This window comes from Antechinus flavipes, chromosome 2 (genome assembly GCF_016432865.1).
Source record: "Antechinus flavipes isolate AdamAnt ecotype Samford, QLD, Australia chromosome 2, AdamAnt_v2, whole genome shotgun sequence".
NCBI classification, from domain to species: Eukaryota; Metazoa; Chordata; class Mammalia; order Dasyuromorphia; family Dasyuridae; genus Antechinus; species Antechinus flavipes.
Genome location: NC_067399.1, coordinates 674,027,324 through 674,045,716, shown reverse-complemented (window position 1 = coordinate 674,045,716; position 18,393 = coordinate 674,027,324). Strand labels below are relative to the sequence as shown.

Here is an 18,393-nt window from a genome sequence, read left to right as displayed (position 1 = left end):
CTCCTTCCATGCTAACGTCAAACTGCTCCCGACAATCTGGCCATCTGAATCTCGCTGCCCGTGTGGCCCTCTGGCCCCCTTCTCTCCCTCTGTTCTGCACAAATGCTAGGGGAGCATGGTTAAATGGCGTTTCTCTGCCCCACAAAAGGCACGGTCCATTCCTGGCAAAGTCACCTCGGCTCTGTAACCACCGCTACTTCCTTTTCTGGCTGGTCACTATCCCTTTAATAAAAATCTAGCATTTTTTCCCAGGAATCCAAGGCAAGCTTCATGACTTAGGGGTTATAGATTCTACTCTCTTCCTTTTTGTTGTTGTTTTTATTGTTTTGCTGAAGCCATCAGGGTTAAGTGCCCAGTTAAGTGCTAGGAAGTGCTAAATGTCTGAGGTCAGATTTGAACTGAAATCCTCCTGACTTCAGGGCTGGTGCTCTGTCCCCTGTGCCACCTAGCTGCCCCTATTTGTTTGCTTTTTAAGCAGAATACCATCCTGTAGCACATCATCTTCAAGGTTTTAAACATCCCTGACATGGTGGCTCAACAATTCTATCTGGTCTGCGTACCCCGGAATACAGTTCATCTGGACCAATGACCGAATCTCATCAAGAGCAACTAGGTGCCCTCCCACCACCTAGCTCTATTACCTAGGTATTCACCCCCATCTGTTAGTTTTTTATCTGTCCTTCTTGGGGGGAGGGAGAGGGAACAACCCTGAAGCAAGATGGAACTCCAAGCTCTTCCTTCTCCTGGATAACCATTATCATAAAAACCAGCCCAATCCTCCTACCTTTGATCCTCCTCCTTTCATGTCTAACAAAAACCACAGTCACCTCCCAATCCCTTTTCTGTTCTCTTGAGGTTTTTTTCCAGCCTCAGCTCACTCTGGGCTTTATCACTCCTGATTCTCATTCCACAACTCTGCTATGTAGCTTCCTTTACCTACCATTGCTGCCATTTTCTATTTGTATAGAACTTCAGCTAAACGCCACAGCTCACCAGAGAATTTTCTGCTCCCACAGCACACAACGGAAATCTCTCCAAATAATCAGGAGTTTCTATCAACAGTTAAACCTCCACTCTATCTCTTAATTACTATCAACAGGCTTATCTTTATCTACACACAAGGCCAGGAACAATGACCAAAAAAAATGTGAGGACAGCTAGATAGCAAAGTGGCCTCCAGAAATTCACTGGTACAGAACAAACTATCAACCAGGAAAGAATTTATGATTCAAAAAGAATCCTTGGAAGAACTTTAAAGTCACTTTAAAAACCAAATAAAAGAAATTGAGGAAAATTACAAAAAAATTAAGAGCAATCCAAGAAAATTATTAAAAGAAAGTCAACCAACTTGAGAAAGAGAATCAAAAATTTCAGGCAGAAAATAGTTCCTTGAAAACTAGAATTGGTCCCCAAAAAATCTGATACAAAAGAAGTTGTATAGGGGAGAGAGGGACTATGTAAATATGTATACATACACATATATGGAGAGGTTATATGTGTGTATATAGGAAGAGAGAGAAAGAATGAGGGGGGAGGGAAGGAAAAGGAATGGAAGGGGAAAGGGAGAGGGAGAGGAGGAAAGGGAAAGGGAAAAGGAGAGGGAGAAAGTCTAAATTCAAAAAGAAATAAGAGAGCAAGGGGATAGAGTAAGGAGAAAGGATGAGGGGGGGGACTTTTAGTGGGGTGGGTAAGTTAAGGAATAGGAAGGGTCAGGAGTGGGTAGAAGAAAAAGAGTGAGGAGAAATAAAGTAAATAGGATGAGGAGGAAGTGAGGAAAAGTAGGAAGAAGGAAAATATGCAAGTAATTGTAGCTTAGAATGTGAATGAGACAAATTTCCCCATTAAACAGAAATGGGTAGCAGATTAAAATTTTGAATTCAACAATATTTTGCTTTCAGGAAACATAAAAATATACAAAAATTAAAAGGGGCAGCAGAAGAATGTATTACTTAAAAAAGCAGGAATAGTAATCATGATCTTAAAGTTAAAATTAAAATAAATTTAATCAAAAGTGGAAAATAGAGAAACTACACAACGTGTCAGCAATAGTATACAATATTGTTTAAGACCATCTAAAAAATCTAGACAGTATAAAATACCTGAGGGCATACTTGCCAAATGTGACGAAGCGCTTACATTCTAATGAGGCTACATGTACAGAAATGTATTTGCACAAATGTAAAGGGAAGGTAACTTTAGAAGTTTTCTTCTCATATGAATTTAAATTTGCAATGACTCAGATTTACCCGCACAAAAGTGCAACTCAGTAAAAGCTTAGTATAACTTAATTATCCAATGTTATTTAAATCAATATTGCCAAAGGCCAGTTCACTAACCTCTACTTAGTTTGAAGATCTTGCTGTTTGATAATGAAATCCACAGGTTTCCAAAGTAGAAAGGAACTTAGAAATAAGCTAAATCAATAAGATCAGAGGCTGTTTAAACACCTGAAGATTCCTCTGGGATATATATTGACTTAGAAAACCACATATTAACATCATCTATATTCTATTACATCTCTCTATATTTTGTTAACTACTTACGAATTACACCTTAATCTAGTTCTGGCAACAAGACCACACATTTGCTGCCTCTGACATGCTCTAAAACTTATTTTCTAGCTAGTGAGAAGACAAGCTGGTTATGAACCCTAAATCCCAGGCTGCCTATCCCACGGTAGGCCAGGGTACCTCCAGGGAAGGAAATGAGCTGTGCCCCTCTCAGTTTATTCCCCCTGTGCCCCAGTTGGCAAGTCAAGATTGGAAATCAATCTGTGTTCTTGTAGGGGAGCCTGCACTAACTATTCCTCTGGCTGGGCCATTTGGTGCTTGCACCTGCCAGTGAGATCAACTAAGTACGCCTTTGTTTACATGAGGCATTGATAGCAGCTGTTGTTTCTATTACATTTACAATAGGATTTTAAAAACACCTTAATCCCATTATTGTGTTTGATGCTATAATGTTGAGGTTTGATATCTTCATTTAATAGAGAAGGAAATAAAGGCTCAAAAGTTTAAAAAGAAAAAAAACTTGCCCATGGTCACAGTGTTATCAAATACTATTGTTTGGATTTGAACCCAGGCTCTTTCTGAATCTAAGTTCAAGAATCCAAGTCCACTAACCCATCCAGCTTCTGTTCAGTGTTTCAGCCCTGTCCAACTTTTCATGATCCCATTTGAAATCTTTTTAGTTTTTTTTTTTTTTTTTTGGTTTGTTTTGTTTTTGCCATTTCCTTCTCCAGCCCATTTTACAAACGAGGAAACTGAAACAAACAGAATTAAGTGACTTGCACATAGATAGTAACTATCTGAGGCATGATTTGAACTCAGGTTTTTCGGATTCTGGGCCCACCCAGCTGTCCACCCTTCCTCTCGACTAACTCATGCTGCCTCTGAAACTGGAGAAGAGAGAAGACATGTGCAAATACAACTTCCCTACCTTCTATTGGATCAGCTGTTAGCCCAGCCAAGAAGGCTTGCCAACCGTTCAATCTTCAAAACCTTCTAGATTAATCATGGGCAGATGCAAGGGCTGCCCATTGGTTGGGTGTTCAGCACGCACCATCCTGAGCATTCCAACTACTAGAGCTTGGCTGGGAAGACCCAGGTTGGCATTCTATCAGATGGCACGTGAGTTCCCTCTGAAGGGAACATTAGCTAATAAGTGAGGTAGCTTCTGGAAGGAGGAAGCTGAGGTAGGAAGAAGCCCAGTAAGGTGCAAAGGAGTCAGAAGCCCTTGGTTCAAATCTCTGTGCCTCAGTCCCTTCATCTGTGAAATGAAGGGTCCCTTACAGCTAGAGCTGTCCCAATATGTTTATGAGTAACTTGTGAGAAGGAGCATTGGGTCTGGTCATGAAGAGCTTGCTTCAAACCCCCTCTCTGACACTTGCCAAGTCGATAAGCCTAGACAAGTCGCTTAAGGTTTTCAATCTCAATTTCCTTGTTTGGAAAATGGAGATGGTAAACCCCTATGCCTCACAGAGTTGCCACAAAATGGGGATAAAGGACGTCAGAAACTTGAGTGTGCTAAATAAATGTCAGTTTGGATTTTATTTTCTTGGGTCTGCTTTTTCCAATAAATGAACCTCGAAAGTCTCTTCTGAGAAATCATCACTTATTATACATGAGATATGAAGAAAGAATTCTATCTGAAGCTTCATCTTGCATTGCCCAAGTCTGCAAATGGCTGTAGAAGCCGATCATTCAGAGAGCTGTTCCTCGGTACGGAACATCACAAGGGATGTGGCCTTGCTGATGAACTTTTGCCACAAAAATTTTTTAACCCAAAAAGGGCACAAAATTCTAAATGCAGGAATGTTGATATGAAGAAATCAAAAATTAAAGCATAAAAAAATTTTCTGTTCCTTCTATAATCGTGGAGTATTTCTACTTTGTTATAATGAAATGGAAGGTTTGAAATTTCCTATCCAAATATAATCCATAGATGATTTCTGTTGGGAAAAGGAATTACGTAAGGCAGGGGTTAAGAAAACTATCATGGGTGGGAAAAAAAAAAAGGAACTAGTTAAGGAGGCAGGAGATAGAAGCCAGGAGTAACAGATGGATAGCCTGTGTGCTCACTTCCCATTATAAGAGAAATCAAAGAAGGCCCTCAGCCTATTGCATAGCCCTCTTAGGATGCACTTAAGGGAATCCACGGCCAAAAGTTGAAAAGGAGAAGAAGATATGGATGGGTCACAGTTTGTATCATAACAGGAAATTGTTATTTGTCCTTCATTCTCAAAGAGGACCATGATACCAGGAAGGTCATACCATGACCTGCAAGTCAGTTGACTTGAATGAGAGAGGTCTGTGCAAGGTCACCAAACTCTCTTTCTCCTCCTGAGCCATCTGAGTTCAGTGATACTATTCAGACCAGGCAGACTAGAGGTGGCCCTGCCTGCAATGGGAGAGCTTGACCTTTTTAACAGGGAATTATAGGATCATAGAATGTCACCAATTTTGAGCCAGAGGGCACTTCTGACATCAACTAGGCAAACGTCTTCATTTGACAGGAAGAAACTGTGCACAGAAGGATACGGTGGCCATGACCAGTCCAAGGCCATACGGGCCACACAGGCTGCTGACAGAGCCAGGAATTGAAACCAGGTCTTGAGATCATAGACTCCAGATGAGAGCGAGTTCTGACATATAAACCCGAGTTTCTGGATAAGTGAAGAGTTACACGGTACCATCTTTAGAGTTCTATTCAAAACCTTCCCTTTCATTCAACTGAGCCTGTCCTACATGCATGGCCCTGGGAGAGGTACTGAGGAGACAAGTTGTACAAATAGGAGCTTACAAGGAGGAAGGGATGGTACAAAGACAGACAGATGTTGAACAACTACTTATTGATGTTATTGACTTATGATTGGGCACCTATTTTGTGCCAGGCACTGCACTAAGCCCTTTGTAATTGTTATCTCACTTTATGTTCACATAAATTGGCTTCATCAGAGCCTGAAGGGAGGGAACTGCGAAGCTCTGACAGTGCCTGGGAAGGGATCAGAACATGGAGAGGAAAGGCCTAGCCTTTGGGCAGCAACTGGAGGAACCCTGAATATCTAGGTCACCAAAAATGAAAACACCAATTTCACCATTTTAAGGGTTTTAAGGCATTTGAATAATTATTAAGTGGTTTGGGTTTCATCTGGAAAGGGACCCTGTTGCTACACAATATGTCCACAACAAAACCGGGTAGGGATAAAGCTATCAACTTTTAATTATAACCTAAGTTTCTCACAATAAAGGGCCCAATCCAGAATGTGTACGGAAGCTAATTAGTGAATGTCAAAGAGAATCTGCATGACACAAAGCTCCCAGCCAAACGTTAAGATTCCTAATTACAAGGTGTCATCAGATCCTAGCCCAGGGTGTTATCTGGTAGAAGCAGATATCAATGGAATTTAAAAACATTCCTGATGGAGCAGGTACTTCGTGTTCTGCATGGCACTTGTGGAAAAAGAAACATAAGAAAGTACAGAAGTACATTAACTTTTCAAGGCTCTTCCCCCCAAAAAAAAACCTCTCAAATATGAATAGTAAAAAAAAAAAAAAAAAAAAAAGTTAAACAATTCAAAAGTCCAAATGGGGCACTTGGAATCTCAGAGGTGGATTCAGTTTAGTTTATTGAATGGACCTGAGCACACTTCCCAACTACCTTCTTAAAAAAACAAACACAAAAAGGAAATTATCTTAGTCCATAATGATGCCTGTATGAGGAGGGTAATTTGGACTATGGTGAAGTGGAAAGAGCCCTCAGTTTGGAGTCAGAAGCCTGGGCTTCAAATTCTAGTTCCACTCCCTTATGTTGAGGCCATGAGTCACTTTCCTTGCTGAGGTTTCAGTTTCCCTACCTGCAAAGGGAGGATAATAATAACACCAACTTCACAAAGTTCCAAGGAGATAACGTGGGATTTTTAGCAAATCCTAAAGTGACATAAATGTAAGCTCCTGTGGAGGATCAGAGCCAGGTGGGGTCTTGAGCATTTCTAGCCCCTCCCTCACTTTTATGGATGAGCACTCACTGAGGGCGCCTACCCCCTGGCCCAAGCACTGATGGGAGACCCAGCTCACAGAGGGCAGATTGTAGGTGTTTGGGGCTAAATCTGTGTCCTTTCTGAATACTTCGCCTGTTCTATTCCTGCTGGTTTCAGCCCCTCCATTGTGCATCCAAAGCAGGCTGCTGGATTCTGAGCTAAGGAAATGCCAAGGAAGCTTGTGGCCCACCCAGAGCCCAAGCCTGGAGCTCCTGAGGCTCCAGGACCTCATAAGTCATGAATAGCCGGCTGTGCAAAGCCCTGGGGACAGGCAGGGCGAGGTCTCGAGTTTCATAGAAGGCCTTGCAATTCATTTCATTCCAGGAGTCTTCTCCATGGACTGAGTCAACAGCTCTAACAAGGAGACTTTGTGTTGGGAAAGTGAGAACAGCTCGCTCACCGCTCTCCAAAAACCCTGGCTCCTGGCAGAGGCTAAAGGGCCTCGTGGAGGCTTGCTCAGGGAGAATGCTGGCCCCCTGGAAGAGATGGCACGGGGCAAGGGAGGTGGCCGTCCACGGCATCTTGGGGAGGGGCTGCTGAATCCAGTTACATTCGTCTTCTGACTGAGGGACTGGGGAGAGACCGTAATCACCTGGAGACTCACCACCACACTGACTAGGGGGGCGGAGAAGGGATTACCAGTGGGCGCCATCCCTCAGGTCTGAAGCAGAAACCGAGCAGAAAGAGACCTCAGAGGCCATGGGGTTTAATCCTCTCTTCTTACAAAGAAAGAAACTGAGGCTCTGACAGGGGAAGGAACCTGCCTCAGCTTATACACAGAGTTTTGGACTCCAATCTGGTTCCAAATCTGGTGGTCTGCTCCTCCCACCACAGTGCCTCATTAGGTGGCTCACCTTTTTTTTTTTTTTTTTTAACTTAAAAATATCCAAAGCAATCCTAATAGTCTTTGGACAGGAAACACCATCTGCTTCCAGAAAAAGAACTAAGGAGACTGAATGTAAATCAACCTGTGTTAGGTTCACTTCTTTTTTATGTTTTTTTATCTCTCCCATGGTTTTTCCCCTTTGCTCTGATTTTTCTCTCCCAACATGATTCATAAAGCAATGTGTATTAAAAAATACATAAATTTACTATCAAAAAACTTTTTAAAAATGCAGTTAGTAATAGCAGCTCATTCACATGTGCCTTCTTAATGGGAAGGAAGGGAGACAATCTGGAACTCAAATTTTTAAAAACAAAAGCAAAAAAAAACTGTTTTACATGTAACTGGGGAAAATAAATATATTAAAGAAAAAGAAAAAAAGAAAAATAATATTGGCAGCTCCATAAGGACAGGGGCTGTGTCCTCCCTAAAATGTGTATCTCCCTCCATAGTGCTTCCTTCACAGAAGGCATTTGTCAAATAAGTGAAAAATCAACAGCAACCGTTTATAATTCCATAGAGCTTTTAGTTATGTTTACATAATGTTTTCATTAACGCTGTGAGACAATCCCCATCCTACAGACCAGAACACTGAGATAGGAAGCAATTAAATAAGTTGCCCAAAAGGACCCCATGAGTAAATATTATTAAAAAAAAAAAACTATTACATTTCTATATCAAGTCTAGCCTTGTCGTGTTGCAAAGGAGGAAACTGAGACCTGAGGAGGGTGTGATCCTATAGAGCTATATGCTTAGGAAGCAGCAGAGTCAGAGATTTAAACTCAGATCTTTGCATTCCAAATCTCACTGTTTACTCCTCTCCATGTCGACTTAAGGAGCGTTATTCTGGCCCACTTCTCAGGCAGACAAGTTGGGGTAGGGTGACTCTGGCAGCCTCACCTACAGAGCCTGGCGGGAGACCCCGTGGCCTTGCAGTGGGGGCAATGAGAGACCATCACTCTAAGTGTACCCGTGGTCTCCTCCCCAGGGATGGCTGTGCTCAGGCAGCATCCTCAGTAATGGGCTGGTGGTCTGGCCTGGCCTGCAGAGGGGAAGCTGGGCTGCTTCTCACTCGGTGAAGGGTTCTTTGCAAACCCAGGAAGTCCTCACCTCCCACAGTACAGCCCAAAGAAGGGGCTGGGGGAGGAGACAGGGACCGAGCAGGCAAGGGAGGAAGGAGGCAAATGCTGTTCTCTGCTGCTGACTCCAGCCAAGCAAGTGGGAATTCAGGGCTCGGGCTAAATTCAATTGGTTGTTATTACCTGGAGATATTAGGGGAAAGGAGCTGCCAAGGCAGGTACCCAGTGAAGGAGGGATCTCTGCCAGGTGCCAGATGGGGCTGGGGGTGTGTGTGTGTGGGGGGGTGTATTCCCTTCCCAGTCCTGACGTCTCTCATTTCTGCAGAAACAAACAACCTGACTATTCCCAGAGGAGGGAGTCAGACTTTCCCCTCCCAAAGGTGGCCCTTTCAGTATAATGAGGTCCCTTCTGACTGTCTGCTGGCAAACAGCACACTTGGATTAGGAGCAGGGAGAGGTTTCCATCAGGCCCCAGCAAAGCCCTGAGCTGCCATCTCTGCCTGACCCAGAATCCTTCCGACCACACAGTGGCCCAGGGGACACCCAGCTGGAGGCCGCCCCCTGGCCCGGCAGCCCAGCCACTCGGGGACAGCTCCCACTGTTGGGAAGTTTGTCCTGCCCTCAAGCCTCCATCACCTGTTTTGTCTCTAGTTTGGTCCTCGAGGGCAAAGCTGATCATCCCGACCCCTTCTTTCCTGGGCTAGCCTTCTAAAACTCAAGAACAGCCTTGCCTCCCCTTTCTTATTTTCCAGGTTAAATACTGTCAGTAATGGCGGAAAAGGAGAACAGTCCCCCAGAATCACAGAAAAGCAGATGTTTCCATTTTTACAAAATCAAGAAAATGGCAGCTGCCAACCCAGCCTAGTGAACTTGACTTTGACTCCTGGCAGAATTCTAGGCTCTCTAATTAAAGGGGTGGTTAGTGAACATCTAGATAAGGAAGTAGTGATCCCAAGAGCACGCCCAGCTTCTCCAAGAACATGCCATACCCAAAGCACCTCATTTCTTTTGTTGCCACAGTCATCAAACTCATAGACCGGGAGAATTCTGGGAAAAGTTTTGCTCAATTTTGGCAAAGGGCCTTTTCACCAAAAGTCTCTGTTAACAGGCAAATGCACCCTAGTGTCTGGGTTTACTTTGTCTTCATCCCTTCCTATCTGTGTGGGCATTTCTTTTGAAAACAGATGACGTAATGAAAAATGATTTTTGAAACCTTTTGTTTCAAATACGTGACTAATGATGAAGTCTGGAAGATCTGTGTCCTTCTCTGGGATTTTAGGCCCCCTGGAAGACCTAGACAATGGCCATTGCTCCATTCTGTTCAGTTCCGTTCAATCAGTACCAGGGAAGTGCCCACTCTGTGCCAATGAAATCTAAGTTTGAGGGAAATCTAAGAGGCGGCAGAGAGGAAGAAGAGCAAGCCAAGAGTGGAGACCACGAGGAAAACATTGATTATATAAACAGGGGAAACAAGGAAAACAGGTGCTTCTGGGAGGGAAATATCAGCTTCTGGGACCTGCTAAGAATAGCTGATTTGATTGAACCTGCTCCAACCTACAGTCCTGGCATCGTGATCCCCCAGTTCATATTACTCAACGTGTGGAAGCTGCAAGTCTGCAGGTGCAGGCCATCCTTCCCTCACTGGGGTCATCCTGCCCTCACTGGGGTCATCTGTGCAAGCTGGACTTGGACAGAAGGAGAAGCCAATGAGAGCACAGAGGGAAGAACTTTAGCATCCCATGATTTCTCCAAACAGAAAAAGACCAAAAAAAAAAAAAAAAAAGGCGTTATAAGAACAAACTCAAAGTGAAGGAGAAAATCATATTTTTCATTCAAAAATATAAAACCAATCCTGTTATTTTGCCTAAATCACAGGACCATAAATTCATGGATTTAAAATAAGAAAAGAACTTATAGTTTATCAGGTTTTCCTTTTATAGAGAAGGAAACTGAGGCATGGGGTGAAAACAGGCACTTATATAGCACCTACTGTGTGCCAAGCTCTTTAGAAATGTCTCATCTGATCCATGTAGCAAGCTTGGAAAGTAGATGCTATTATTACTCCCCTCTGCTTACAGCTGAAGAAACTGAAGCAAACAGGGTTAACCGATTTGCCCGGATCACTCGGCCAGTGTCCAATTTGAAGTCAGGCCTTCCTTACTCGGGCCCAAAGCTCTAAACACTGCACAACCTCCCTCAGTACCTTGTGTACTGGTGTGGACAAACAAGATGTAAGAGGATCTCAGTGAGAGGAGAGCTCCTGATTGTTTGGAGGGAAGTGAAGTGTGAAATGGTAAGCGTCTTAGCCAAAAACGTGAAACCTGGCTTAAGGAAATGGGCGGAGGGACTGGTGGTCAACGTGACTCCAGGGCGTGAGAAAGGTCCCAAAGGAGACCAGGGCGAGCTGGTGGCCACACGGCAAAACGCTTAAGGTGGAAGCACATCCCGCCAGGCAGGAAAAGGGCAAACCCACACTCAGAAAACCAAAGTGAAGCCGGATCCCCAAACTCCAAAATCTGGGGCTCCTCTCTACCCCAACAGTCCCTGCTCGCTAAGGACAAAGTACCCTGAAGGATCGTGAACACTGATGAGATGCTGGCCTTGGGGGGAGAAAGAAAAGCACTGGGGTCACAGCAATTCAAAGGAATTCAGGGTTTATTAGTCTTAAGCACCTACTATGTGCCAGGATCAAAGATGAAACAAACAGTCCCTGCCCTCAAGGTGCTTGTGTTCTCCCGCGACCTTCACACAAGACTTAAAGGTAACAGAGCCTGGTCCAGCTGAGCCAGGGCTCTGAGGAGCTCTCCACGCCTCCTGCTCAGCCCCAGGTGGGCCACAGGCAGCTGCAGTGAAAGCTTTCCCTTGCCCTGCCTCCACTCCCACGGGCCCATCAGGCCCTCTTCTCCCCTGGTCTTGGAAATCTTTCCAGAATCCTGACCAAAATGACTCAGCAAGGCCCATTACCGCACGGTGATGGACGCTGAGATAAACAGCCCCCTCTCTGGGCACTCGGATGGAGAGCCGCAATTCCCTTCCTAGACTTGCCTCCCCTTAAGGCTCCAGCCCTGATGCTAATTATGTTAATACCAAGAGGAGGAGGGTAGCCAGTGGGAAGCAGCAGGAGGTAGTAGGAGAGGCGCTTAGCCTGGGATTTGGAAACCACCGGGAGTTAGAGACCTTCCACTTTCACCTCCCCTGACAATTAGCTGCGGGCCTAGGGCTGGGCCGATGCATTTGGTACCTTCAGTTCCCTGGTCCGAAAAATGGCCACTAAATGTCCTTTCACTTCTGGGTAAAAACTGAATTCAGAGGGTACCTTCTCTGGGAGGAGCCAGACAAGATAAGCTGGATTCAGGTCTTTCTCCAGTCGCTTCCTGGCCATGACACCTTTACAGATTAAAAACTAACATTGAGTTTTCAGTACCTTAGGCAATTAAGATAAAAAAGGGCCAACTTGCAGAGACAAGGGATTTCCCTATGAAATCACAAGGACGGCTCTGGAGCCCCCAAATGGGGCAAGGACTGTGCTGGAGGCACAAAAATAAAATGAAGCAATTTATGCCTCCAGGGAGCTGATATTCTACTGAGAGAGAGAGATTACAACACAATCCACGCTGAATTAGTAAGGGGTTACTTGAGAAGAGGGTAAAAATACTAATAGCCGGGATTGGGTGGGAGGACACACAGGACAGGCTTTCTAGAGGAGAGGTCCCTGAGCTGCAGCTTGAAGGATAACGAGGGTTCTGAGATCTGGAGCTGAGGAGGGCCAGCTGGAGATGGAATGGCAGGTTTGGGGCCACATTAAGTATTTCCATTTTTCCGTAACAGAGAAGTTGTGATGAAGAGAAATGGCCGGGCCAGATGGGTGGAGCCAATCAGATTGCAAAGTCCCTGTAATAGTCTGAGGGCTTCATCTTTTTTTTTTTTTTTTTAATTGTTGATTCAACAGGGAGGCGTTAAAGGTGTTTGAATAAAGAAGTGCCGTGGTCAGACCTCTGGCTTGAGAAAATTGGTTTATGGCTCTACGGAAGAAAGCTGGAGCGGGCAGAGCCCAGAAATGCGGAAGGGAGGTATGAAGGAAGAGACAACGCTAAGAGACCACATGGAGAAAGACTCGGCAACTTACTGGTGATGGCAGCTGAGGGAGGAAAGCGCCCAGGATGGTTCTGAGGTTGGGAACTTGAGCCTTGAACTGGAAATGGAGGGCTGGCAGTGCCCTGTGCAGAAGTGGGAGGGTGTGGAGAAAGGATGGGGGAGGGAAGAGACCGACAAGTTTGACCAAATTTGAGATGGCAATCTGGGGGGAAATGTTCCAGCACTCGTCTGTCAACGCAGAAGCGGGACTTGGGAAAGATATCAGGGATGGCTTTCGGATTGTGGCAGTCACCGGCTCAGCGATGAGCATGGAAGCTGATGAATTGTCCCCTGGAGAGGATGTAAAGGAGCAAGGAGCTCCAGGATATAGCTCTGGGGGACACCTGCCCTTGGGGTAGAAGAATGATGGTGAGAATTCAGCAAAGGGAGCAGAGAAACGGTCCCAGAGCAACATCCCAGCAGCAGAAAATGCCCAGGAGAAAAGGGGGAGGGGGACCAGCCCTGGGGAGTCGGCCTGAACTGCTCCTGCCATTTGCCACAAGGGAGTGGCCAGCTTATCTCTGCTCTTTGGCCATCCTCAGTTAACCCAAGTGTTGATGAGGAATTTCTGGATTTCCAAGTGTATTGTATTGTGGATCTTATATTCATTTGATGTCAGCTTTTTATGTGTGTTAAATTTTAACCTTCAAAATAAATAAAATAAAAGAGGTGAAAGTCCAGGAGAAAGGGTCCAAAAACCAATCAGCCTTCTCCTGACTGAGGATGGCCAACGCCATTTCTGGCCGTGAAATAGCCTCTGCTCCAAAGCCAGCAGCAGCCGCCCTTCCGGCAGCTCACACGCCCCCCACAGCCTCACCGGACAATGTTGGGGCGGGGGATGAATAGAGGGGAAGAGATTCGAGTGGATCTCAACCAGTTGGGAGAGACCCTGTGAGGATGATGATGGAAAGACGCTGGCTTGGGACTGGAAGGGAGGCAGCATGCATTTATGGAGCCCTTCATGTGGACCAGGCAGCCAGCTAAGTGCTGGGAATACAAATAAAAGGGAAAGGCAAGCCCTGCTTCTATTCTGGTGGGGAAGACAGTACCTGACGGAGCTGGAGGATGAAGAGAACTAGTTAGGGAAGTTAAAGACCTGAGGCTGGGGACTGAGCCTGGACCAGAAGAAAGGTCAGCCCAGGGCTGGCACAGAATGGAGGCCCCGGGGGGGGATTCCAGAATGGGAGAAGAGGGCCTGGCCCAAGGAAAGGGGCAGGCCTGAGTCAGGTTCCCTGGAAGGAGGCCCCAGACCTGAGGGAGATCCAGGAGATCCATAGTTTCAGAGGCCCCAAGCTGGAATCTCAGCTCTGTGTAAGAGATTGCGGCTTCTTGGGACTCAGTTTCCCTATCTGTTAAAACGAAAAGGCTAGACCACATGCCCTCTCCCATCCAAACCTTATGAGTCCATGAAATAACGAGATGTTTGCAGAATATTTGTCACTGGCGATTTCATGATTGCATGGAGATTCTTCAGTTTATAATCTTTATTGTCTATCTCCCCCTCCCCCCGTCTCCCCCATTCTAATGCTCAAGCCGTTCCCGGGAATGGGGTCCCCTTCCTAAGAGCCCTAGACCTGACACCCCCTCAATTAAGAGCCCCAAGCCGCCAGCCCAACTCTTCTCTCCTCCCTCCTCCAACCCACTAGAAGCTGTTCTAGGCAGGGCTTCCTCGGGGGCAGTTTAACTCTCCTTCCCTAGAGGGACTCTCTTCTCCAGGGTGCTATTATCATTTCTCCATTTTCACTAGGGATTAAATAGTCCCTTAGGGCAGGGTTAGGAACTCCTGTTTAGTGACAATGCCCAAGGAAAGTTCCAGATCCACACGGCCAAACTGACGAGCTTTTGGAGCTTATGGTAAATCTGGAGTGGGAGGGAGAGAAGAGGCCTGGGTTTGGAGCCCCAAGGAGGGCCTCCCCCCTGCTCAGGAGACTTTGGATAAAGCCTTCCAGCTCCTGGCCTTCCGTGTGAGGAGGGATTCAGGCTCCATGATCTTCAAAGATCTCTTTTCCATCTAAAATCTAAGATTCTGTGACCATTAGGGATCTTTTCATTTACCAAGTACAAGCACCAGTAACCCATGCTTTTCATCATATTCCACTTTTCACTGGGTCGTGCACAATCTTTCAGAAAGCAGCTTTGCCCTGGCTGTCTGCCCTGCCTTTCTTCCCTCTCCTTGTGGAAGCTGACATCCCTGGCCCCAGGAAGCCTGCCCTGGTCTCCTCAGTACCATTCCCTCCTCCCTGCTTCCATGACTTTGTCTTTCCTTCTGGGGGTACGGGCCCTGGTCGCGTGGGCCACTAAGTGGGCAGGAACCGAACCGTTTTTGTCTGTGGACCCTCGGAATTGGGTCTAATAGGGACCTAATAAATGCTTGTTCAGTTGAACTGAATTGACTATGCGCAGGAAGAAGCATTGATATGTCCAAGCAAGAAGCAACAGTTTTATAAAGAATTAGTCAATTCAACTCAATTTCTCCCCACTCTATCTGTCTCTCCCTCCTTTCCTCTTCCGGGGCTTTCTTTAAATTACTGTTGTCATTTAAAATACAATGACGTCAGCAAAGAAATAAGTCCCAGCTCAACCACCATCTAGTTTTCCATTTAGAAGCAGGAGGGAAACTAAGGCCAGTGTCCCCATTAAGCTCACAATGAAAGTAGGAAAAAAAAATGAGATCAGGAAGGATAAGGAAAGTCCCTTGCCAATCCGGCATGGTTTAGGAGCAGGAGGGAAACTAAGGCCAGTCCCCATTAAGCTCACAATGAAAGCAGGAAAAAAAAAAAAAATGAGAGGATCAGGAAGGATAAGGAAAGTCCCTTGCCAATCCGGCATGGTACAGTGGACAACAGAAAGCCAAGTCAAAGCCAAGTCTGAGGTCTGCCGGCCGTGTGACCCTGGACAAGTTACCTTTAACCCTTCAGTGTTCTAGATCAGAAGTATTACATAAACTTTGCGTGTGTTTCAAACCAAATTAAAACATAATTGAGAAACATTCTAAAAAAGGAAAATTCACCATAGTTAATGTGTGGTTTTCTAAGCCAATTTGTGCCAGCTTCATGTATGGTTTGGTGAGCCCATTTCCACTTGAGCCTGAAACTCAGCTCCTCGGGCCAATCCTGTAAGCCTTAAGTCACAGAGGAGGCGCTGCTGCCCTGTGTTAGTGGTGGGACTTTCCTCACCTGGGAGTTCCTTGGGCCAGGGAAGTCTCAGAGCCAGTCCCTTAGCCCTTTCAGAAGGACCCTCTGAAAGAGCAGCCAGAGCAGTTACTGAGCCCGCCCATGTGTGTACAGAAGCCTCCCAGCATCCGTCAGCAGAAACTTTGGCCAAACAGGACCATGGCGAGTCTGTGGCCCCGGTCAGTGTGAGCGAGTTCCCTATAAGAGCTGGGGCTTCACTGGGATGGGACTGAAAACCCGGGGTGCAGGGCCCCCGAGGGTGAATGGGCTTCAGCTACGCCCCATCCTGTGGTTGCCCCCCCTCTGCGGCCAGGGGCTGGACTCTGGCAGCAAAGTTAGGTGCCCAAACCTCGGCTCTGCTAAGTGAAGGCGATTGTCTCCTCTCTTTATTCTTGAGGCATCCTTAACCGGGCTTCCAGGCTCCAGAGAAAGAGCTCCAGACTGGAGGCCAGAGGCCTGGAATTGGGGTCAAATCCTGGCTTTGCCCCACTTACGAGCCCGGCAACTTTGGCTAAGTCATGTCACTTCTCTGTGCCTCAGTTTCCTCCTATAAAAACTGAGCTTGGGGAGGAAGAAGAGGAGAAAAAGAAGAAAGAAAAAAGAAGAAGAAGAAGAAGAAGAAGAAGAAGAAGAAGAAGAAGAAGAAGAAAAAAGAAGAAGAAGAAGAAGAAGAAGAAGAAAGAAGAAGAAGAAGAAGAGAAGAAGAAGAAGAAGAAGAAGAAGAAGAAGAAGAAGAGAAGAAGAAGAAGGAAGAAAGAAAAGAAGAAGAAGAGAAGAAGAAGAAGAAGAAGAAGAAGGAAGAAAGAAAAGAAGAAGAAGAAGAAGAAGAAGAAGAAGAAAAGAGAAGAAGAAGAAGAAGAAGAAGAAGAAGAAGAAGAGAAGAAGAAGAGAAGAAGAAGAAGAAGAAGAAGAGAAGAAGAAGAAGAAGAAGAAGAAGAAGAAGAAGAAGAAGAAGAAGAAGAAGAAGAAGAAGAAGAAGAAGAAGAAGAAGAAGAAGAAGAAGAAGAAGAGAAAGAGGAAAAGTGGAGGAAGACAAATTGACGAGAGCAAGTTGATGAAAGAGAGGGAGAGAAGTGACAAAACCTTTTCCTGGAAGACCTGCCCCACGAACCCGGGCGCCTCGCTCGCTCCCTCCTTCCCTCGCCGCCTACCCGGCGGGACAGGATCGGGGCGCCCGGAAAGGAAGGAGGCGGGGGAGCCGGGCCAGCGGGCACGGGCTGGGAAGGGGCACGGACCTCGGGCTCGGGCAGCTCCGCTCGCCCGGAGCCGCTCGGGGGCGGGCGGGGGCCGCCGGGGCGGCGGGGCCGAGTCCTACCGTCTTTTGCTTCTTGATCCCGGACATGCTGCGGGGGGCACGGGCGGCGGCGGCGGCGGCGGCGGGACGGGCGCGGGGCGGGATGGCAGCACTGGCGGCCGGACTCGCTCGGTCCCCGAGGAGGGAGGACTGGCGGACTGACGGAAGGAAGCCGGGCAAGCAGCGGGGAAGGAGCTTTAAAAAGGCTGGGAAGACACGTCGCACTTCCCTTGACCAACCCCCAAAGGCTTCCCTCCTCCGCCGCTGCTTCCTCCTCCCCTCTCCTCCCTCCTCCTCCTCCTCCTCCCTCCTCTTCCTCCTCCTCCCTCGTCCTCCTTCTCCTCCTCCTCCTCCTCCCTCGCCCTCCTCCTCCTCCTCCTCCTCCTCCCTCACCCTCCTCCCTCGTCCTCCTCCTTCTCCTCCTCCTCCTTCTCCTCCTCCTCCTCCCCCTTCTCCTTCCTCTCCCGCGGCGCCCTCCTCTCCACCCTCCCTGGGCACCGGCCACCTCTGGGCCGTGGAGCGGCCCGGGGCGTGGTCCCCGACCCGGGGGAAGGAGGCGAGGCCGGAGCTGGAGGTGGCGGGGGACCGTGGGGCTGCGCCCAACTAGGCTTCAGCCGGGACTGTCGGCGCCGGCATCACAGGAGCCGCAGGGGAGAACCCAGAGACCAGCCTTTTCCCGTTACAGCTGGGGAAACTGAGGCAGCCCACACCACCACCGAGTTTCGGGGATCCACGAACCACTCAGTGTAATAGCTGTCCTTTATACGGTGGAAAACCGATCCCCGGCTCCTCTTAAGAAACCGGGGTTAAAAAGACGCCCTGACCTGCCCCTCAGCTTGTAGATTGGGGAAGTGGGAACCGCCAAGGTGAATTCATTAACTTGGGATCACGGACTTTTGGGCTGGAGGGAACTTTACTGTCTACCAAGTCCAACTCCAGAGGCAAGTCGGCCCAGAGAGGGCGATAATTTGCTGAAGGTCACACAAGCAAGAAGTCGCTGAACCAAAATCATGAACCAAAGGAAAGAAACAGCTTCTGAAAAAGTCCTCAATTTGCAGTCGGAAGGCCTGGGTTCAAATTCTGTCTGCTGCTTGATGTCTTTGTGATCTCGAGCAAGTCACTTGGCCTCCTCAGGCCTCAGTTTCCTCAAATGCTCTTTTCAATCTATGTCCCCTGATCTAGAGTTCCCGGTCCCTCTTCTTGTCTCCAAGGGCCTCCCAAATGTTTCCTGCCCTGGGATTCTTCGAATCATTGAAAAATTCTTCCCCCCTCCCCCCAAATAGTATTTTATT

At 47.0% G+C, this 18,393-nt stretch overlaps 1 protein-coding gene across 1 annotated transcript in view; it reads right to left on the bottom strand.

The window, feature by feature from the left end:
* PAPSS2 (3'-phosphoadenosine 5'-phosphosulfate synthase 2) overlaps positions 1–17,688 on the bottom strand; it is a 63,166-nt gene extending 45,478 nt beyond the window's left edge. The window contains exon 1 of the mRNA XM_051982640.1: positions 17,123–17,688. Coding sequence (XP_051838600.1) covers positions 17,123–17,149 — 27 coding nt within the window. The 5' untranslated portion in view covers positions 17,150–17,688. The remainder of the gene's footprint in view (positions 1–17,122) is intronic.
* Between the last annotated feature and the right edge of the window lie 705 nt (positions 17,689–18,393).